Source organism: Engystomops pustulosus, chromosome 6 (assembly GCF_040894005.1).
Source record: "Engystomops pustulosus chromosome 6, aEngPut4.maternal, whole genome shotgun sequence".
In the NCBI taxonomy this organism is placed as follows: Eukaryota; Metazoa; Chordata; class Amphibia; order Anura; family Leptodactylidae; genus Engystomops; species Engystomops pustulosus.
Genome location: NC_092416.1, coordinates 67,765,057 through 67,789,060, shown reverse-complemented (window position 1 = coordinate 67,789,060; position 24,004 = coordinate 67,765,057). Strand labels below are relative to the sequence as shown.

Here is a 24,004-nt window from a genome sequence, read left to right as displayed (position 1 = left end):
CATTTTTTGCGACTTTTGATGACGTTTTCAATGCTTCTAGTTTTTGAACTGTGCAACCTTTTGATCACTTTTTATAGAATTTTTTCTATTTTTCAAAATGGCAAAAAAATGCCATTTGCGACTTCGGGTGCTATTTTCCGCTAAGGGGTTAAATGCAGGGAAAAACGGTTATTATATTTTGATAGATAGGGCATTTTTGGACACGGCGATACCTAATGTGTTTATGATTTTTACTGTTTATTTATATTTATATCAGTTCTAGGGAAAGGGGGGTGATTTGAATTTTTATGTTTTTTTAATATAATTATTGCGCTATGGGGTTAAGCATGGCTCAACGTTCTACAACACCCTACAGGATCTCTGCAGCCAGGAAATGCCTGTTTTTTAATGTGATTCGTTTTATTCGATTCGGGTCGAATCTTATTTTTTAAAAAAATTCAGCGTATCGGGACGAAACGAATTTTAACAAATTCGCCCATCTCTAATAGCTAGCAATTGAAAAAAGTTAAAGTCCCTTTACCAAAGTTTCCACTCAATGGGGCAGATTTACTTACCCGGTCCATTCGCGATCCAGCGGCGCGTTCTCTGTGCTGGATTCAGTTCCGGCCGGGATTTATTAAGGTAGTTCCTCCGCCGTCCACCAGGTGGCGCTGCTGCGCTGAAAAGCATCGTTCCGATGCTGGAGTTCACCGAACCGGGCTGAGTGAAGGTAAGTGCAAGCTCCGTGACAGATTTTTTGTTTTAAATGCGGCGGTTTTTCCGAATCTGTCGGGTTTTCGTACAGCCACGCCCCCCGATTTCCGTTGCGTGCATGCCAGCGCCGATGCGCCACAATCCGATCGCGTGCGCCAAAATCCCGGGGCAATTCAGGGGAAATCGTCGCAAATCGGAAATATTCGGGTAACACGTCGGGAAAACACGAATCGGGCCCTTAGTAAATGACCCCCAATGTTTCAGCTCCTACACACTGGAGCCTTTCTCAAGCTTTAATGGGGTTTTCCCATGAAAGAAAATTCTCAAATCTCAATCCCCTAATGATGTTTACACAGTAAACCCCCTTACTTTACATTTCTATTCAGTTTTATTCAGTTTTAGCTCATTTCACTGTGTGTAAGATATCAGGGGACTCTCTGAGCAGACACATTGGGGGTCATTTACTATCGCGCTTTTCCGGCGGGTTACCCAAATCTTTCCGTTTTGCGCCAATTTTCCCTGAATTGCCCCGGGTTTTTGGCGCACGCGATCGGATTGTGGTGCATCGGCGTCGGCAAGCACGCAACGGAAGTCGGGGGGCCTGGCCGCAAGAAAACCCGACGGTTTCGAAAAAACCGCCATATATAAAGAAAAAAAAAAAGGGTCTCTTGACACGCACATACTTACCTGCACCCAGCAATGGATCGTGAACTCCAGTGAACTCCGACGGACTTCAGCGCAGCAGCGACACCTGGTGGACATCGGGCGCACTACCTTAGTGAATCGCCGGAAGACCCGAATCCTCCACAGAGAACGCGCCGCTGGATCGTGAATGAACCGGGTAAGTAAATCTGCCCCATTATGATCCATCTATTTCTGTGAGCTGACAGTGCGGTTAGATTATCATTGTACAGGTTTACATACATTTTCACCAGCACATGTCTCCCCAGTAAATGCATAGATAACCCCCAGCTCCAGCACATGCCTTCCTTGGTATATACATAGATAGTCCCAGAACATGTCATTCTCAGTATATAAATTGATAGCCCCCAGCAGACGGCTCCCCAGTATATACATAGATAGCCCCCAGCTCTAGCACATGTCTCCCTCAGTAAATGCATAGATAGACAGCCCCCAGCGCATGGCCGCCTCAGTGTATACGGAGACAGCCCCCAGTGCATGGCTGCCTCAGGCTGTTTTTAGCATATTTGCTGCTTGAGTCGAAAACTAAAATTCTGCCCCACCCCCTCCTTCAGTAGCCTACTCCTGTTCCATTATCCACACCTGGCTCAGTGTATTCTGAAAACTTTACTAAGAATTGTTAACATCCCCACAGGCAGCTCACTGTCACTCTGACTGACGACAGTCATTAGTGGCAGCTAGTACCTTATAGATGACAATCTCTTCCATCAGGAGGAGGACTTTATTACCGGTTTTCCCATCCATGATGTATCACAGCTGAATTTATGGCCAGATATCTTCAGCTCCATGCAGCACATCTCCACCCGGCGTCCCTAAAAATACCATAGTCACTAATAGTATAAAGTCACCTGGATAACGCTGTGATCCTAAATGATATATACCCCTCACAACACAACTACCCACACACTCTCCCACACATATAAAACATCACTTCATTATATATAAATATTCTACTAGAATTATAGCATGTACAGCACCCCCACTAATATATTTAATGGCCTTTAATATACCTCCCAAATTAAATTATATACAGACACTCTTCTTCTTCTGGCTCCACATAGCCTTCCCTGCTTAGTTATATTCTGTACCCTATTAACAGCCGCCCCTACTTTAATTCAAATCCAGCCCCATATGCAGAAATTACTAGTTTAATTATAAACAGTCTCCCATATAGTCCACCACCCCAGCTGAATTCTTATCTGACCCTAATATATAACTCCTATATAGTATCCCCCAGTTTAATTAATATATTGCCTCCATATTTAGATTCACCCTAAGTTTTACTATATACAGTCTGCTATATAGTCCCCACTAATTTAATTATTAACTTGCCCCATATATAAATTCCCCCACCCAGTTTTATTATATTCCAAAGCTCCCATCACAGTTAATTTATCTATAGCCTCACATATATAACATATACAGGCGATCCCCGACTTACAGACGACCCCTGGATTTTGGTAATTTACTGTAGTTTAGTCCCAGGCTACAATGATCTGCTGTAAGAGTTATGAAAAGTGTCTGAAATTAAGATTTGTTGTTAATTCTGGTTCTTATGACAACCCAAAAGTTTTAAAATCCAATTGTCACAGAGACCAAAACATTTTTGTCTGGAGTTACAATTATAAAATATACAGTTCAGACTTAGATACAAATTCAACTTAAGAACAAACATACAGAATCTTGTACATAGCCTAGGGACTGACTGTATAACCTGCCAGTTTATTTATATTCTATACAACCATATATAATTCTCCCTACAAGTGAAAGTATATATAGAGCCTAACAGTATAAAGCGTATCCAGCCCCTTATGAATAAATTGAGATCCCCAGACCCCCCTTCATCAGTTTTGCCAATAAAATTAATAAAACTGATACTCACCTGCAGACAGTGGGCTCCCACATGGCACGGCTCCCTTCTACTTTTCAGCCGTGGCTCCACACAGAAACACAGGCAGCGTGACGTCATCACCCGCCGCCTGTGTCCGTGCATAGTAGGGAGCGACGCAGGAAGCCGAAAAGGTGCTGCATCACCCGGCATATCTATCACACCTGTCTTAAAGAGACAGGTGCGATTGATTCACCTGGTGGTGCTTCAAGGGCGCCCAAATTGCCCACCATATTATTGGAAATGCTGTCGTTCCCCAAAGGACTCTGCATTCTGGTGCCTAATGCGAGATTTTCATTTCACCTCATGGCAGATGCCCTAAGTATATACATAGCCCTCAGCACATGGCCCCCTCAGTATATAGATAGATAGCCCCCAGCATATGGCCGCTCATAGTCTCAGCACAGTTAAAATAAATTATACTCACCATTCAACGTAGCCATGTTCCCTGCAGCCTCCACTGCAAACCCGAGTTCCAGAGAACTAAAGGATGCAGGGTCCTCCTCTCTATCATCCAGCACCATCAGCTAATCAACGGGGGTGGCACCTGGGCTGCACAAAGGATGCAGAGAGCAGAAACATCAACATCCAGTGATTGTGGATGTGGGCTCTGTGACTAAAGCGGGCCACCCTTTGACTGCAAAACAGGATGGGTCCTATAAACAGAGTCCCACTAAAGCCCCCATGATGGCGGCCAGTAGAAGATAAAATACCAAGACAAATAGACCGTACTGTTGAATTCAACAAAAAGCTAAGAAAATAAAATGTGTTCAATTCAGAATACCTGTATTCATGATGAGGGAACTCAAAAATACCCTATGCAGAAACGCAAGACATCAGATAATAATGTTCTTTCCTTCGTTTTTTGTTTAATTCAGTAGAACTGTGCATTTATATTTCATTTAAACTTCTATTGGCATTTTTTACTAATTCTGCAACTCTATTATTATGTTCTGAAATTACATCCACACTAACTAGGAATTACATGAAGGGACCAGCATTATACCTTTTTGGGGGGGACCGCACCAAATCATTTTTTCTGTGTTAATATGTTGGCTTCGTATCTGAGAAATGTTGTGCTCCTGTTACTGTGTTATAATTTTTATTGCCATTTTTTAATTACCTTATATACTCGAGTATAAGCCTAGTTTTTCAGCACAAAAAATGTGCTGAAAAACCCAAACTCGGCTTATACTCGAGTCAAAAAAATAAATATATCTAAACTCACCTTTCCGGCGACCCCTGTATATCTTCTGTGCGATCTGTTCGGCAGCGGCGGCAGGCTATATACACTGGGGCAGGGTCTGACAGGCTATATACACTGGGGCAGGGTCTGGCAGGCTATATACACTGGGGCAGGGTCTGGCAGGCTATATACACGGGGGCAGGGTCTGGCAGGCTATATACACTGGGGCAGGGTCTGGCAGGCTATATACACTGGGGCAGAGTCTGGCAGGCTATATACACTGGGGCAGGGGCTGGCAGGCTATATACACTGGGGCAGGGGCTGGCTGGCTATATACTGGGGAAGCTGTGACCAATGCATTTCCCACCCTCGGCTTATACTCGAGTCAATAGGTTTTCCCAGTATTTTGTGGTAAAATTAGGGGCCTCGGCTTATACTCGGGTCGGCTTATACTCGAGTATATACGGTAATGAGAATTTTTCATGATGGGTTACTATATGTATATGGTCTGTTTTTCTTCCACAATACACCCATTAAAGGGGTATTTCCATGAAGACAAGTTTCTTAAACATACTCAAGATAATAAAATAACACATTATCTAATAATTCACTGTTACTAACAAAAATACAGCATTTCACAGATATAATTCCATCCTGTCTCTATCAGTTCCGCTATATACAGTTTTAGCTTCCCCTGGTTTCCAACCCTGGATCTTCTGACTTTAGGGTGGGCAGCCATCTTGTCTGACGCTGTGGAGCTGAGTTCTTCTCTGCTCTCTGCTCCCTGCAGCGTTCCCTCCCCTCTGCATTCAAGGACTAGCTCTCACTGATACACACACACTGAATTTCTGCCGGCAAACATCAGCAGCAGCAAGAGGAGAAATACAAGCTACAGGCAGATAAGTTCTTTATCCCGGGGAGGGGAGGGAGGCACATCACATCTGAGAGCTGAGTGTGTAATAGTGTGCAATGTTCGTTTCATGGATCTCATCATCTCAACTCTGATCTGTCACATCTCTTTCTCTCTCTATGTATAAGATACTAGTAAAATGTTCAGAAGATAAATTAAAGTGTATATAAACCTGAACCCTGATCATCTAAGCACATTGTCAGAACACTGTATCTCACAGCACAGAGGGATCATGAAGTTTCTGCTTGGAGAGTCCTCACTCACATTCTGGAATTTTGCACTGACCTTTAGTGAGTGATAGAAGCTAAAACAGCAATAAAAAGTAAAATTGTAGAGTAAGGGGTTAAAATGATCTTTATTGTGTAAAAATTTGAGAATTTTCTTGAGCATACCCCTTCTTTAAGTATATAACTTTCTATTCAGGTCTCCATTTTCTTGTGAGCTGCAATGAATATGATGGCCTTATAGTCAGTAATGTCACTGACATTTGATCTCTTTTTAACCTCACAGAAATCAATAACAAAACCTTCTCCAACTAGAGCTTTCCTGGCAAAATCCTCATCATATCTCAACATATGGAGCCTGTCTTTCCCGACTATGAAGTATGTTGTGTATAAACATCCAATTAATATGAAGTGTCCTCCAGGTTTTAGCAACTTTGAGAACTTCCTCAGATATTGAATGTATTCATCTTGGTCTTTGCTGATAGCATCCAGGAGCCAAGCACTGATGATACAATCGGCTGATGGTAAATCTATTGGCTCTGTCATATTTTCTTTTGCAAGGTCACATTTCATAACATGTTGCAGCGCTGATCGCACTTTTCCTTCTTTATCTTGTAACTGGTCACTAAAAGAAAAATGACAAATGACAAAAATATCAGGTGACAAGATGGGTGGTTGCCTGCAGGGGCGTAATGATTATGGTCGCAGGGGGTGAGACCGTGAATGGGCCTATTGGAGGGGATGGGCCCAGCTGGGGCTGTCACTTAAACCTCTGCCTGTGCATGGTAGAATTATGGAATGTGACAGCCGCGGTCCGGGTCCCCTGTCATAAATATGCGCACTTACAATTGATTATACTAGGGCACGGGCAGAGACTTGCCCACACACGGTGTGCACGGGAAGAGCAACTCTGTGAACCGGACTGGCTCCCGCTGGAGTGCATGTACCTCAGGAGACAGCAGAGAGAGGAGGTGGAAGATAGAAAGTAGGAGGGAGAGAGGGGCACAGAGCACAGTTAAGCTTAAAGTGTAACCGTCATTTCAAAAAACTTTTGATATGTTATAGGGCAGGTAATTTTAAGCACTTTTGCTATTGGATTAGTCACCCGAATCTCTCTCCTTCCTCTTTTATTCTGTAGACTTCCCCTAGATGTCAGTATACTCTCATATGTCTGTTGCTAAGCTCCTCCCGTCTTCATTAAGAAGCTGAGACTATGGAGGAAGAGACATGCCACCATCTCTCTCCCTCCAATCAGCTTATTACCTCATGTCTCACTGCCCCAGCACTCAGTCATGTGCAGGGAGAAGACCTCACTAATGTAGTGACCAAGCAGCTACATTCTTATCTCTCCTCAGTTTTCCCTACACTTGTGTATACACACATAATCCACACAGACAAAAACTGCAGCCTCCCCTCCCCCCATCACTTCACACAAGGAAGTGGCAGGCAATACTATCCAAGTCTCCAAGCTGTCCTGTCATGTGCTGTAGTGTTAGATAGACAGATAGATAGATAGATAGATAGATAGATATGAGATAGATATAGATTGGATATACATAGATGGATATACATAGATATGAGATGGATAAATAGATAGATATGGGCTAAGTAGATAGATAGCTCTGGTGTCATTGGTCAGCAAAAGGTGCTTGTGATGAGGTGACAGGGGCAGGCTCCACCCCTCCATCTTGCTGATTGTAGTTTTTTTGAGAGCTGGAAACCATGGTTGCTATGAGCCAAAAGAGGTACTAAATGAGGGCCGAGAGGCAAAATACTTTTAGGAATAATTCCCAGGGACACCTGGAGCAGAATTATGTATTTTAGTTTTTTTTTTCTCAGAATGACAGTTACACTTTAAAGTGTACACCTGACTGTATTAGAAGGGTGCACACAAACTATAGGTGTCTAGTGTTTTGCTGCAGGGATTTAAGGGGTTAAAAGCACTTTAGGGAAGAGGGATGGGTTAGTGGTTTACCCATGATTCAAGGGGGCTGTCTCCTCCCCCTCCTAGCCAAGTGTAGCTTATAAAAGGGGATTGTGGCAAAGTCTGGCCCTCTTTTGATATTCACCTCAAGCTTTCCACCCTCTATCCCCTTTTTGATGAGATTTTGTGATACACGTTAGTTTTGATATTGTATTTTTCTGAACTGTTATATATATGTCACAGCTGGCAGAATAACAATAGAGAATTTGAGTTATCCAGGTGGTCGACTTGCCAGTCCGGCTGTAAATACTGCTCCTGGTGGTGGTGTATCAACATTCATAACCAGTTGTGCCTTAAAACCACATGGGTGAATTTCCCAACCGTTCTGCCATAAGATGTTAAAGTGCTGTGACCATTTTCCACCCAACAACAAGCCTCTGCCTCAGTTATTTACTTGGTGGGTAAGGGGTTGGGCTAAGTTAAAGGAAAAGTGAAATATGTTATTTAGGACAGTTATCTGTGTTTACTACCAATAGTCTAGCCTGGACAGATCCTGCTACAGTACTGTATATGTGTGTATTTTGTAGCTGACCTGTACTGTCTGCCACTAGTTTGGGCACATAATACTATAGAAGTTGACAGTCCCCCATGGGAACATGCGTCTGCCGTTGGAGTAGAGGCTGCTGCTGGACGTTTCAGTGAGTGGAGGCTGCTGCTGGACGTTTCAGTGAGTGGAGGCTGCTGCAGGACGTTTCAGTGAGTGGAGGCTGACTGACCGGATATAACGCTATTGTAGGCCTAAATAAGCCATTGGGGTTCTCCTATGGCCATTTTCTAACCTACACTGAAAGCACACTGCTTTGCCAGATTACTTTGAGTTATAAAAAGAAATAAACGTAAAAAAAAATAAATCGGCAGACTGTGCCTAATTCAAATCAAACCCCTAATAAATTGTCCCACTTCGGTGTTTAAGGTGGATATGTGTGTCACTAAGAGCTAAACACAACGGTAGCAAGTCTCCCTGCAAATTACTCACAATATGGTACTAGCTGCACTACTAATGGCAGCAAGCCCAGCCACAGGCAAACCAAAAAAAAGTAAAATAAAACGTTATTGTAGCCCTAAAAAGGGCTGTTGGGTTCTTGTAGAATCACTCCTGCCTAACACTATTCTAATAGAACACCCTAACGCTTTCCCTGACCAGCAGCAGCTCTCTCCCTAGCGGCATCCAGACAGAGAATGATCCGAGCAGCGCGGGCAGGGGCTAGTCTATTCCAGGGTCACCTGATCAGGCCAGCCAACCACTGCTATCGACGTGTAAGGGTACCACGTCATGCTGGGTGGAGTGCAGAGTCTCCTGGCTTGTGATTGGCTCTGTTTCTGGCCGCCAAAAATCACAACGGCGGGAGATGCCATTTTCTCGAGCGGGCGAAGTATTCGTCCGAGCAACGAGCAGTTTCGAGTACGCTAATGCTCGAACGAGCATCAAGCTCGGACGAGTATGTTCGCTCATCTCTACTTGTAACGTCATATTCTCAAAGCCACAACGCTTGAATGTTGCTAGAGCAAGCAGGATAGGAGGAGTATGAGCTAAAATATATAACATTAGTTATGGGGGGAGATTTATCAGAGCTATCTGAGGAAAAACACTTCTAGTTGCTCATGGAAACCAATTGGAAGACATTGAAAATCTTGCCACCATTTTCCTAGCACAATACAAAGTTTCGGTGTGGAAGGCAATTTCTGTGGTGGATTGGAACAAAATCTGGATCCACCAAGGGGAGGCACCCTATGGGGCTGCTACAACCATTTTGTCAAAAATGAATTTACAAACCTCCATACAAACCCCTTACCTCAGTAAATAGAGAAAAGAGCCTAAGGTCTCAGCATAATTAGCACATATATCTGGACAACTAGGACAATCCTTAACCCCTTAAGGACGCAGCCATTTTGTAGCTTAAGGCTCAGCCCGATTTTTTGGATTCTGACTTGCGTCTCTTTATACGGTTATAACTTTTGAACACTGTTACTTATCAAAGCGATTCTGAGATTGTTTTTTCCCCACATGTTGTACTTCATTTTAGTGGTAAATTTTGGCAGATAAGTTTTGCATTTATTTACAAAAAAAAAGAAAATATGATAAATTTTTGGAAAAATTTGCCATTTTCGAAATTCAAAATCATTGCGTTTTCAGGCAGATCGATTTACCACCTAAATAAGTTGCTGAATAACATTTCCCATTTGTCTACTTTACATTTTCATAATTTCTGAAATGTCTGGATAATTTATTTTGATGTCACGCGGCTTACAAATAGAATATCGCTTTTCCGGATTTTCAGAATTGACTATTTTGGGGATAAATACAGTTTGGAATGAAATTTTACATATTTAGCATCAAAACCCCCTATATAACCAACCCATTTTCAAATCTGCACCCCTCAAGCTATCAGAAACAGCTTTTACGAAGATTGTTAACCCCTTGAGATCTTCATAGTAATTGAATCAAAATGGAGGTGAAATTTAGAATGGTCATATTGTTCCCTTATACGTTCATTTAGCCCTAAAATTTACACATTTCCAAAAGATAAAAAGAGAAAACCCACCATACAATTTGTTCTGCAATTTCTCCTGAGTACAAAGACCCCCCACATGTGGCTGTGACTTGTGTTATGGGGGCACAGCGAGGCGCAGAAGGGAAGGAGGGCGCTGCAGCTGCCAGGATTTTAGTTTCCTCATTGGCCCCTTTTGAAGGCTATAAAATTTTCGCTTTTTCGTTATTGGGGCCATGTGATGCCATTTTTTTTGCGGGATGAGATGCTTTTTCCAATGTTACCATTTTGGGGTTTGTATCACCTATTGTTGAAAATTTAGGAACGTTTTTTGAGGACAGGAGTAGAAAAGCATCAATTCTGTACTGGATTTTTTACTTCTTTTTTTTTTGGTGTTCACCGTATAGACTAATAATCATGTTATCTTTATTCTATGGGTCGATACGATTACGGGGATACCAAACATGAATATATTTTCTTACGTTTTACTAAATGTGTCAAACAAAACCCTAATGTGGGGAAAAATCTATCATTTATGTATTGCCGTCTTCCAAGTGGCATAACTTTGTTACTTTTTTGGCTACGGAGCTGGTTGATGGCTTGTTTTTTGCGGGACATGTTGTACATTGCACCAGTATCATGTCGCAGTACATATGGTTTTTTGATCACATTTTATAGCATTTTTTGTGGGATTGAAAAGGTAAAAATCATAATTTTTGGAGGGTTTATAACAGTTTTTTTTTACGGCGTTTATCGTGCGGGTTCAATAATGATTTACTTTTATTCTACGGGTTGTTACGGACGCGGTGATACTATATATGTGGGGTTTGTGTTATGATTTAGACTTTTTTTTGAGTTATATGTCTCTTTATATGTTTTGGGGGTTTGGGGCATTTTTAGTGATTTATGACTTTATTTTTTTATTGAATAACTTTTTTTTTTACTTTTTCACTTTTATACCATGGGACATGAAGAAGCAATCTTCTGATTGCTTCTTCATGATAATATTCTGCAATACTCATGTATTGCAGAGTATTATCAGTGTCAGCCTATACACTTGCATAGGCTGGCACTGTGCCAGTAAGATGACGTCACAGACGCCATCTTACTGGCAATTCTTGCAGGTAACTCTGGGGTCCAGATCGGACCCCAGAGTTACTATAGCAACGATCGGCGCACCCCGAAAACGGTTCGGGGGGGCCGATCGTGGGGGAAAGATCCCCCAGATACATGTTAGATGCCGCGGTCGCGCTGACCGCGGCATTTAACGGGTTAAGCACCCGCGATCGGAGACAACTCCGATCGCGGGTGTTACACTGGGGTGCCGGCTATCAGTCACAGCCGGCACCCCGTCTTTCCCGATGCCGGTTCGGCTCAGATCTTGAGCTGAACCGGCATCAGCTCAGCGTCCGATATATCGGACGCTGAGCGCTAAGTCACTGCGCTCAGCGTCCGATATATCGGACGCTGAGCGTTAAGAGGTTAATGTCCCTGGCTGTAACATATGAAGCACCAGACAGAGACCAGTTTGCACATAAAGAGGGCATTATCCCATTCCTCATCCTTTAGTGGACATATCTCCAAGCCAAATATTACAAAAAGCAGCGCAAATAAAAAAAAAATGGGTGCACGCTAACCATGGTCGGGCATCAGGTCCTCCAATCGTAGCATGTAGAAAGGTATAATTCTGGTGTTTTTCTTCTTTTATGCCATTGATACAGGCTTGTATCATGCGCTTTAACCTGACGTCATTATGTTTTAATTTTTTTGGTTGAAATAAAGGATTCTAAATTTTTTTTATGTCACGAGAGCAGGATCGTTCAACATAACTTTCTTACTACAACTTCAACTAAAATCTAGATTGTAAAGGTATCAGTGAATAGCATGCAATAATACCTAGATCATAAAGGTGCTGTTTTCCAAGAATAAACACTAAATAAAAGATACAAAATTTCAGTTGACTGGAGCTCTTTTTCCAATAAATGTTCCTTCAATGATCAAATGAATGTATACCATGGTTCTTGTGACAGCTATGGTTTGTCACAAATCACTGTGCAGAGAATATGCCACATCCAGGAATCTACATGCCGTTCCCCTACTCTATACTTCCAATAGAGCCTTTCCACTATTCTGCAGAGGATGATTAGGAGACATATCGTAGCCTGTTTTTCAAAATTCATAAATTTGGGAAATGAAAGTTATGAATTAATTTGGGTGCTATGACTATATGCTTCAAAAGTAGAGAATTTAGAACTTTGAAAATAATTTCCATTTTTTTCATAACTAAATACAAAAGATATCAATTAAATTTTTAAACTAATTTGAAGTACAATGCGTCACGAGAAAACAATCTCAAAATCCCCTGGATAACCCTAAGGGGATATACAACGTTGGCCATCAATGCCCAACCTTGGGTTGCATTTGAAGAAGGGTAAAAGTTGTCATAGGGTCGGCTTTGAAGGAACTTTTATTGGAAGAGGAGCTCCAGTTGGAGTTTTTGGTTCTATTAGTGGGCGTTGCATCAACTATGATCTCGGATACTTGAAGAGCACAAGTGTGCAGGAGTATATAATTATAAACTGTATATTTTCAGTGAATAGCTTGCAGTAATACCTAAATCAGAAAGGTGCTTTTGTCCGTGAATATTGTGCAGTAATACTTTGATTGTACAGGTGATGCTGCATGTGAATAGCATTCACTAGTACATAAATCATAAAGGTTCTTCTTTCAGTGAATATCCTGAACTAATGCCTGGATCTCAATGATAATGTCATTGTATACTATGCTACTGTAGGTCTTTTAAAATGAGGAAAGCTGGAATTAAATGACAGGAATGTGGCAATGGTGAGGCCATGGCAAGGCTGCCTTGGTGGTGATGGTACTAGTGATGCAGGAAGAACACATGGTTTGTCTCTGACTGTTGTAATTTCTTCTGGTGCAAGTAGGTGCAAGGGTATGTAACATGAACTCCTAAGCCCCAATAGACCACACAAAATTGAGGCATTGGTCAATTACATTGCAGATAGTGTCTCAATTTCTATGGTAGATGAAGTGGATTTATGTCACACTCAGGTATTCACGAACACAGGAGATGGAAGGTAATCGAATATTTTATTTTGTATCTCTAACTCGTTTCAGAGTCTAAAATGACTCCTTTATCAAGTTGTATGAGACTGGGGAACATAAAAAAATATACAGGGGGGAGGATAAAATTATGTGTAATACAGATAATATACATTATACATTTATCATACAACATGATAAAACAATTTCATGGTAATAGATAGTTAGGGATGCGGTCTTTCTACTAACCCTAATAATAATACACAGTTAGTATAGTGAAGATAAAAATAGTTTGTTGGGGTAATTCATTATGTTAAAATTATAGTGTAAAAAAGCTATTACTATTATTTCTCCATTTATAGTTAAAAATAATAATATTTATTTATATAGCACCATCAAATTCGGTAGTGCTTTACAAATCACAGGGGACATATACAAATATGTTACAAAGAACAAACATGAAACAATAGGAGTGAGGTCCCTGCTCACAAGAGCTTACAGACTATGAGGATGTTGACCCAAGAGGTTGTAGAATGGTCCAGCCATTCTTTATAAGGGAACAATATTAAAGAATTTAATAAATAAAAATTCTGCTGCTTGAACCAGCCATCTTATTTACAGGGTCCTAGGTGAAAGAGACTGCAGAGAAGTCTGGAGCTTGGTATATATCTGGTGTTTGTCGAATAACAGACGGGAGATAGGACATAGGATGGATTAGTAAAGGGAGAGTTGACATTTTATGCAGTTAGCGAGTGTGATAGGTTTACCTAAAGTGATGGATTTTAAGAGCACGTTTAAAGCCTTGAGCAACAGTGAGCAAGAGATTGAATATATGGTGAAAAGAAGAGGTCAGGAGAGGTAATCCCACACCGAGATGGAGAGGTCAGGGTTAGGTAAGTTAGTAGATGGTGGAAAGACAAGAAGTTCAGTCTTAGAAAGATTGTTTCAAGAAGAGAGAGGACATAATGTTAGAGACAGCAGAGAGACAATCGCTAGTGTTCTGGATTAAGGCAGGGGTGATGTTATGTGCAGAGGTATACAGCTGGGTGTCATCAGCATAAAGATGATAGTAGAAACCAAATCTGCTGATGGTCCGTCCAATAGGGGCAGTATAGAGGGAGAATAGAAGAGGTCCTAGGACTGAGCCCTGAGGAACCCCGACACTGAGAGGAAGATGAGAAGAGAAAGATCCAGAAAAGGAGACACTGAAAGTGCGGTCATCGGCAGCGTTTGATTCTGTGGACCACCAGCTCCTCAGGATGCTTTGCTCCATTGGCCTAAAGGACATTTCTACTATCTTGGCCTTATATGTGTACATTATTTGGATTATTGAATAAATGTTCAGGAAATTTTTGTATTTAAACACCAGAATACATGTCAAGTGCCAAGCCCCGGAAGAAGCCCGAAGAGGCGAAACCTGGGTAGGGCAAGGTGTTTTAAAGATTTGATATGCACACTTTTTATGTTCTTTTGTGAGTATACACAATAAATAGTTTGTACCCATTATCCTGGTGTTCTACACTACCTGTCCATAAACACAGGGACAACAGTGAACCTCGGACACAAGAGTGGGACAGGGTGCATGCTTCAACCCAGTGAGTGGAGGTGGGGAGAGGAGCAGTGAACGCTGCCAATAGATCCAGAAGAATAAGGAGAGAATAGTCGCCTTTGGATTTTGCAGTGAGGAGATCATTGGAGACTTAAGAAAGGGCAGTTTCAGTGGAATACATAGAGCAGAAACCAGATTGCAGGGGGTCAAGGAGGGAGTTAGCTGATAGATAGCGGGTTAGTCGAGAATAGACCAGGCATTCCAGGAGTTTGGAGATGAAAGGGAGGTTAAAAACTGGTCTGTAGTTAGTAGCATTGGAAGGGTCCAGTGAAGGTTTCTTTAGTAAAGGGGTAAACAACAGCATGCTTGAAAGAAGAGGGGACGACACCAGAAGAGAGAGAGATTTTAGTGAGGTGAGAAGTGACTGCTGGGGAGAGAGACTGTATGAGATGTGAGGGGATGGGGTCACAGGTAATGGGTCGAGCAGAGGAAAGGAGCCTGGAAACTTCTTCCTCTGTGACCAGCTCAAAGGAAGTGAGTGAACAAGGTAAGGAACCGGAGGGATTTAGTGGTGTGAGAGGATTGAGCAATTATTTCCTGACGAATACAATTTTATCCTTAACCTCTTCCTGACATTTGACGTAATAGTACTGCATTGCGGGAGGTGCGTTCAAAATACATTACTATTACATCATGCATCATACATCCTTAACGGTGCCGGGGCCAGAAGCTGCGGGTGTCGGCTGTAAATTATAGCTGACACCCGCCTCTAACACCCGCGATGCCCTAAGGGCATTGGATGCGATTCGGACGTGATATTATAGCTGACACCTGCCTCTAACACCCTCGATGCCTTAAGGGCATTGGACGTGGTTCGGACTCCCCCCCCCCCCCCCCCCCGCGGCGCTTACCGGGGGTATCCGCTGCTCCGATCACAGCCCCGGGACTGCCAGTGTCCCGGGGCTGTGCGATCTTCTTCTAGGAGCCGGGTCCCTGCGCAACAGCTCAGTGTCTTACATTACACAGTGCAATACATCTGTATTGCACTGTGTAACCTGTAAAAGAGCTTCAGAAGATCACTTGTTCAAGCTAAGATGTCAATAACAGTAAAAAAATGTTTAAACAATAAAGGTTTTAAAAAAAAAAAAAATAATAAAGTGAAAGTCCCCCCAAACACCACATTTCCCTGTACACAAGTAATATAGTACAAAAAAAAACTAAGTCACAAAAAAACCACTTATTTGGTATCGCTGCGTCCATAACAATCTGTACAACAAATCATAATCATAATTGGACCCGCTTGGTGAACGTGGAAAAAATAACCCCAAAAAACTTGCCAAAAGATTAAATTTTTTATCAAATTGCTTTACAAAAATGTTCTAAAAAGTGATCCGAAAAAGATACAAGCACCAAAATGATAGCACTGAAAAGAACAACTTGTCACGCAAAAAATAAGCTCACAACCAGCTCCGTCAAACAAAAAATACTATAGTTATGCCGCTGTGAAAATGGCAATACTAAAACAAATGCAATTTTTCTATTCTAGTTTTCCTTCAATAAAATTGGACAAATATAAATAAAACTATATAAATGAGGTATCACCATAATCGTAAAATAAAGATAATTTATTATTAGAGATGAGCGAGCACTAAAATGCTGAGGTGCTCGTTATTCGAGACAAACTTTTCCAGATGCTCGAGTGCTCGTCTCGAATAACGAGCCCCATTGAAGTCAATGGGAGACCCGAGCACTTTTTTGCTAAAACAGAACAGTAAAAGAACAGTGTTTAATAAAATATTACAGATGTTTCCTCATGTTTGCTTATTAGAACACATTGAAATAACACTATTCTTCACTAAGTTCGGAGATGTTGGGAACATCTGGAATGTGAAGAATAGTGTTCTTTCAATGTGTTCTGCACTTAAATGGTCCTGTATTCACTGGTTTTAATGTTTTAATTCTATTCTTCACTTTGCAGATGTGCGCACGTATCTCCGAACCTATCGGGAGACACGCGTGCACACCTGCAATGTGAAGAATAGCATTAAAACGTTAAAAACAGTGAATACAGGACCATTTAAGTGCAGAACACATTGAACGAACACTATTCTTCACATTCCAGATGTTCCGAACATCTCCGAACCTAGCGGGAGACACGCCCGCACACCTGCAAAGTGAAGAATAGTGTTATTTCAATGTGTTCTTACAAGCAAAACATCAGGAAACATCTGTAATATTTTATTAAACAATAAAAATACTGTTCTTCACTTAATTTAATGCTTGATCTCGAGCAGGGGAAATACTTGTCCGAGTAACGAGCCGGTCCGAGTATGCTAATACTCGACCGAGCAGTATACTCGGACGCGTATACTCGCTCATCTCTATTTATTATTGTTATGCTACAGTGAACACCCCCCACCCAAAAAAAATTTAAAAATCCAAAACAAGAATTGATGATTTTATTTTCCTCCACACGTAAAGAGTTCATAAAATTATAAAATTGCTTCAATAAGCTAAAAACCCACTAAAATAAAGTTTTTTTTACAGTGCATCTCGTCACGCAAAAAATAAGACCTTATTTGTCTAAATTGCCAAAAAAAAAAAAAAAAAAAAGATTGTATAGCCTATAAACCCCTTCCCAATGCGCGCTGTAATAGAACAGTGCAGCAGGAAGTGACTTGCCAACACGGTTCAGACACAGTGATCGGGGAAAGATGGAGGGTGTTCCTGACGGCCATCCATCCTGCCCCATGGACCAGGAGGGTTTTGTCACCCCCCCCCCACCCTCTACCCCCAGTTCATGATCGCTGCTATTGGCTCATCAATTCAGACCAGCCAATAGCAGCGAATTTACTTATGACGTCAGTAATGCCGATCACCATGTCTGTAGAGGCGGTGATCAGGGCAGGGTGGCGGCTGTTCCTTACAGCCGCCTATTTTGCCTTTCAGCCCTGAGGGGTTTTGTTGCCCCCCTCTGTCCATGTTCGCCGCTATTGGCTGGTCAATTTGGTCCAGCCAATAGCAGCAATATTCGTCACAATGGGCATTGCTAGGGTGAATAAGAGCAACACTTGGCGATAATTGTTCCTGTCTAGGACAGCACCAATCATAAGTGGTAGGGGCCATGTCTGGTGCCTTCTTGCCATCTCTCAGAGAGCTCATAGTGACCGATCTGTGCACCCACTGCTGGAGAAAGGTTACCACTTGTATGTGGATAACCTTTATCCCAGCGTTCCCCTACTCCAATTCCTCAGTTCCAGAGGTTCTGTAGCGCACACAATTCGTGGGGACTCCTGCACCCTCACCCCTGTACAAGGTACCTCAACCGCTGCCCCCAAACCACAATAAATACATGGGTTAGTTGGTCCCCTGGTATATTCCACTTCCTTATACGCAACACATTCACAATTCACGTCCAACCTTTGTTGTGAATTCATTTCGGTAAAATGAATAATTGTAACAATTAGGTCACACTGCTCCCTATACCCCTCTATTATTAAATTGCGGGATGTAGTTTGCAAACTAGGGGCACTTGTGGGTTTATGTTTTTTATTTAGGTTTTCTATTTCCCCTCTTAGTCTCTGGATTTGTTAGTAGATCCTTTATATATCTCCAAGTTTTTATTTATTATTATTATTATTTATATTCCAAGTGCTTTATCATTCCGGAGCCCTGCTGGATTTTCTGGCTAGCATTTAGGATCAAATGTTAGGTCTTTCTCACATCAGGAAACATGGATTCCTAATCAGAGAGCTGACATTTTACAATGGCACAAATTGGGCATCACATAACGGGCGCCAAATAACGGACGCCACATAATGGGCACTGAACTTTCTAGAAATAATTGCAATTTCCATCTTGGACTCCATTGTACATCATATTTGGAAACCACCTATATGTTTAAAATGCTCACTGCACCACATATTACACCTTGCTAAATTCCCCAAGGGGTGTACATTCAACAATTAGGGTCACTTTTCAGGTTTTCCTCTGTTTTGGTACCACTAGGGCTCTCCAAATGCATCCTGACACAGGGGTTATTTCATATATTATAATATATTATTTCATATATTATCCCTTGTGGCTTACAAAAATGACATTTATAGGAAAATTTTAACCTTTTTAATTTTTAGGGCCTAATTGGATCATTCACCTATAGGGGCAAATACATATATTACACATTGCGAAATTCTCTAAGGGGTGTGCGTTCAAAAATTAGGGTCACTTTTCCGATTCTTATCTGTTTTATACCACTAGGGTTCTCCAAATGCATGTAAAACATTTCTGTCAAATTTGGCTCCTAAAAGGCAAACATCCCTCTTTCCTTCTATTGTGTGCCCATACAACATTTTATATACACATGTGGGGTACTTCTACACTCGAGAGAAATAGGTTTACACATTTTGGGGGGTTATTACATTTTTTTTTATCCCTTGTGACTATAAAAAATTAGGGGTAAAATGACCTTCATAGGAAAATTTTCCTATAGGTCCTAATTAAATCAAACACCTTTAAGGACGAATAGACATATTACACCTTGCTAAATTCTCCAAAGGGTGCACTTTCCAAAATGGTGACACCTATTGGGGTTCCCCTCTGTTTTGGTACCACTAGGGCTCTCCAAATGCATCCTGACACATGTAAAGGATGTCTGTCAAATTTGGCTTCTTTCCCTTCTGAGCCCTATTGTGTACCCATACAACACTTTATATGCACAAGTGGTGCAATTCTGTGCCTAGGAGAAATAGTTTAAGACATTTATGGGGGTTGTTCCATCTTTTATCCCTTGTGGCTTACAAAAATTTGGGGTAAAAGTGACTTTTTTGAGAAAGATTTCACCTTTTTCCTTTTTAGGGCCTAATTGAATCAAACACCTGTTGGGGCAACTACACAAATTACACGTTGCTAAACTCTCCAAGGGGTGTACTTTCCAAAATGGTGTCTCTTGTTGGGGCTTTTCTCTGTTTTGGTACCGTTAGGGTTCTCCAAATGCATCCTGACACATGAAAACTTTTTCAGACATATTTGTCCTCCAAAAACATGCTCTTTCCCTTCCAAGTGCCGCCCTGTGCCTGTACAGCAGGGTACAGTGACAAAATGGGTATTGGCATACTCAGAAGGAATTGCACTAAACATTGTAGAATGCATTTCCCTTTTTAACCCATTGTGAAGTCGCAAATTTTAGTGTTCAATGAATCTATTGTAAGATAAAATTACATTTCTGTAATTTCACTTTCATTTATCTTTCACCCTCATGAAATGCTCAAAGGGTTAACAAAATTCCCAAAGGTTGTTTTGAATATTTTGAGGGGTGTAGTTTCTAAAATGGTTCATTTGTGGGGGTTTTCTGTCATGTAGGCCTTATAAAGTCACTTCTAACTAAATTGACCCCCCAAAAGTAGATTTTGATGATTTGCGTGAAAATCTGAAAAATTGCACCTAAAGTTATAAGCCTCCTAACATCCTAAATAAAGTAAAATATGTTTGAAAAATGATGCCAAGTTAAAGCAGACATATGGAAAATGTTAGTTATCAAGTTATTTTAGTGATATGGCCAACTTTCCAAAAAGTTTTGAACTTGGAAAACAATGTTTTTTTCAAACATTTTGCCAAATTTCTGTTTATTTCATAAATAAATACTAAACATATTGCTTAAATTTCTCAACCAACATGAAGTATAATGTGTCACAAAAAACAATCTCAAAATCAACTGGATATGTTAAAGCTTTGCAAAGTTATAACCACTTAAATAGACACATGTCAATTTGAAAAAATGGCCCGTGCCAGGAAGGTGAAAAGTGGCTTCGGCATTAAGGGGTTAAAGTAGGTGGCCAGATCTTCAGCCCCAAGGTCTGTGACAGGTGGCTGCACTATTGGTGTTAGTAAGGAGTGAAGCATATTAAAGAGCCTTTTGGGGGTGTTAGAGAGAGAGGAAATTAGATTAGTAAAATAGACCTGTTTAGCATGGTGAAGGGAAGAGTTATAAGTTTTGAGCATAAGTTTGAAGCGGAGAGTTTTCTGTGAGTTGGTGAGTATCTAATGCATGTGGGTTCTGCTATGAATGATGGGTGGAAGGATTCTGAGAAGGTGAAGGATTATTGAAAGTAACAGGAGGTTATGGTCTGAAAGTGGAAAGGAAGAATTGGTAAAATTAGATATTGAAGATAGTTGTGGAAAAACCAAATCAAGTATGTTTCCCTCATTAAAAGTGGGGGAATCGCAGAGTTGTGAAAGACCTAGAGAAGTAGTTAGTGCTGAGAGGCAGGAGGGGAAATGGGAGTGTTAACAGGGATGCTGAAGTCTCCCATGATGATGGTTGGAATGTCACAGGATAGAAAGTGAGAGAGCCAAGAGGCAAAGTGGTCAAAGAACTGATAGGGTGAGCCAGGAGGACGGTATACTACAGCCACACGAAGAGAGAATGGGCGGAAAAGTCTGAGGTTTTGAACCTCAAAAGATGGGAAAGTAAGAGAGGGTACAGGAGGAATGACCTGGAAGGTGCATTGTGGAGAGAGGAGTATGCCTACCCCTCCTCCCTGCCTATTCTCAGGTCTGAAATAGTGAGAAAAGTGTGAACCCCCATAAGACAATGCCGCAACCGAGGTGGAGTCATCCTGCTGGATCCATGTTTCCGTGATGGCCAGTGGGTCAAAAGACTTAGAAAGAAAAAGGTCATGAACTGATTCTAGTTTATTGCACACAGAGCGGGCATTCCATAGGGCACATTTAAAAGGGGTTGCGAGTGGAGGAGGAGAAGAGGGAGAACACTGAATTTTTATAAGGTTAGCAGGGTTTCTGGGTCTATCAAAATATAATAACATTTTTTCACTGCGTTTAACCCAATAACAGAAAATAGCGGCCAAAAGTCAAAAATGGCCCTTTTTTGCCATTTTGAAAAAATACAAAATTCAGTAAAAAGAATGATAGCAATGAAAACATCATCAAAATTTGCAAAAAATGACACCACCCACTGCTCCATAAACCAAAGTATTAAAAAGATATTCGCTCCAGAAGAAGGCAAAATTTACACAAGATTTTACATTTTGAATTAGGAACACTACCGTCACACAGTGAGGGACACTACCGCCATACAGAGAGGAACACTAGCGCCATAGAGTGACGGACACTAGCGCCATACATAAATATACTCATGTGCATATACACATACATATAGTGCCACATGCAACATACTCACATAAAGTGTATACAGACACCATATACACATCACAGTTACTGCATACATACATCACAGTATATGTTATATACATATTATGCTGGACATGTGCAGTACAATAAAATATAATGGTGCACATCCTCCATTCTTTATTTTGTCAGGTCGGATGACGGGGCCCCCTGACAATGAGGGCCCCATAGCGGCTGCTATCGCTGTAATTATGCCCCTGAATACATCCGGGCAGTGAGGGAACACTACCGCCGGGCAGTGAGGGAACACTACCGCCAGGCAGTGAGGGAACACCACCGCCGGGCAGTGAGGGAACACTACCGCCGGGCAGTGAGGGAACACTACCGCCAGACAGCGCCAGGTTTGGGTCAGACTAGGTAGGTGATGGCGAACTCACCCTGCGACGTCCCTGCGGGCTAAGGCCCTGCCTAAAGCAGATAAACCGCCCTGGAAAGGGCGAACCCACTATCAGGAACCTACCTGACAGTCCCTGGTAACAGAAATTGCTTGTCTCTTTTTTGTCTTTTAATCCCCCTTTTTCTTTTTGTTCATTTATCCCTAATATTATTGTTGTCATAGTTTGTACTTCACTCTCTGTACCCTCTCTGCTGCTGTAATGCTGTGAATTTCCCCACTGTGGGACTAATAAAGGATTATCTTATGTTTATCTTATCTTAAACCGACACTAGATAGACAGGAAGGTGGGGTTAACCCTAGGAGATAAAAGATACTGAGGGACAACAACAGATACAAGACATACAAGCGGAGTCAAACAAACCGGGTCAAAACCAAGATGCCGGCAAAGGTACAGATTCCTATAGCAAATAGAATGGTCAGTAGGCAAAGTAGAAGTCAATACACAGAGAAGCAAGAAACACAATGGCAAGTGCACAAGATAGACTGCAATAACCATACCTCCCAACTTTTGTGGAGGAGAAAGAGGGACAAAACGGCGATGCGCAAATCGCGCCGCGGCAATTTTTTTACCCACAGAAGCCACACCCTAGCCACGCCCCCTAACCACACCCCCTGGCCACGCCACTGCTCATACCTCCAACGCATCCACTGGCACCAATGTATATTTATGTATATAATTGGGGGGCATATTCCACTCCCCTTAGACAACGAGCATGTCCCCCCCCTAGACAACAAGCATGTCTCCCCTAGACAACGAGCATGTCCCCCCCAGACAACGAGCATGTCCCCCCCAGACAACGAGCATGTCCCCCCCCAGACAACGAGCATGTCCTCCCCTAGACAACGAGCATGCCCCCCCCCAGACAACGAGCATGTCCTCCCCTAGACAACGAGCATGCCCCCCCCCCTAGAGAACGAGCATGTCCCCCCCAGACAACGAGCATGTCCCTCCCAGACAACGGGCATGTCCCCCCCCAGACAACGAGCATGCCCCCCCTAGACAACGAGCATGTCCCCCCACCTAGACAACGAGCATGTACCCCCACCTAGACAACGAGCATGTACCCCCACCTAGACAACGAGCATGTCCCCCCCTAGACAACGAGCATGCCCCCCCAAACAACGAGCATGCCTCCCCCCCCCCCCCCTAGACAACGAACATGTCCTCCCCTGTGGCTGCGTGCCCTTTTTTGTGTGTTTGTGTTATTTTTGTCTTCCAGGACCGTGCCTGCTGTGGACTGCTTCGGATTCGAAGGATTACATCGATGACCGACATTTCTAACAAATAAAATGGTGTTTCTTGCAACAGAGAAGCAAGAAACACAATGGCAAGTGCACAAGATAGACTGCAATAACCATACCTCCCAACTTTTGTGGAGGAGAAAGAGGGACAAAACGGCGATGCGCGAATCGCGCCGCGGCAATTTTTTTACCCACAGAAGCCACACCCTAGCCACGCCCCCTAACCACACCCCCTGGCCACGCCACTGCTCATACCTCCAACGCATCCACTGGCATCAATGTATATTTATGTATATAATTGGGGGGCATATTCCACTCCCCTTAGACAACGAGCATGTCCCCCCCCTAGACAACAAGCATGTCTCCCCTAGACAACGAGCATGTCCCCCCCAGACAACGAGCATGTCCCCCCAGACAACGAGCATGTCCCCCCCCAGACAACGAGCATGCCCCCCCTAGACAACGAGCATGTCC

General features: G+C 42.3%; 1 protein-coding gene across 3 annotated transcripts in view; it reads right to left on the bottom strand.

Annotated features, from left to right (window-relative positions):
- Positions 1–5,765: 5,765 nt before the first annotated feature.
- LOC140065767 (nicotinamide N-methyltransferase-like) overlaps positions 5,766–24,004 on the bottom strand; it is a 41,143-nt gene continuing 22,904 nt past the window's right edge. For all 3 annotated transcript variants that reach the window (XM_072113338.1, XM_072113339.1, XM_072113337.1), the window contains one exon: positions 5,766–6,228. In XM_072113338.1, coding sequence (XP_071969439.1) covers positions 5,799–6,228 — 430 coding nt within the window. In that variant the 3' untranslated portion in view covers positions 5,766–5,798. The remainder of the gene's footprint in view (positions 6,229–24,004) is intronic.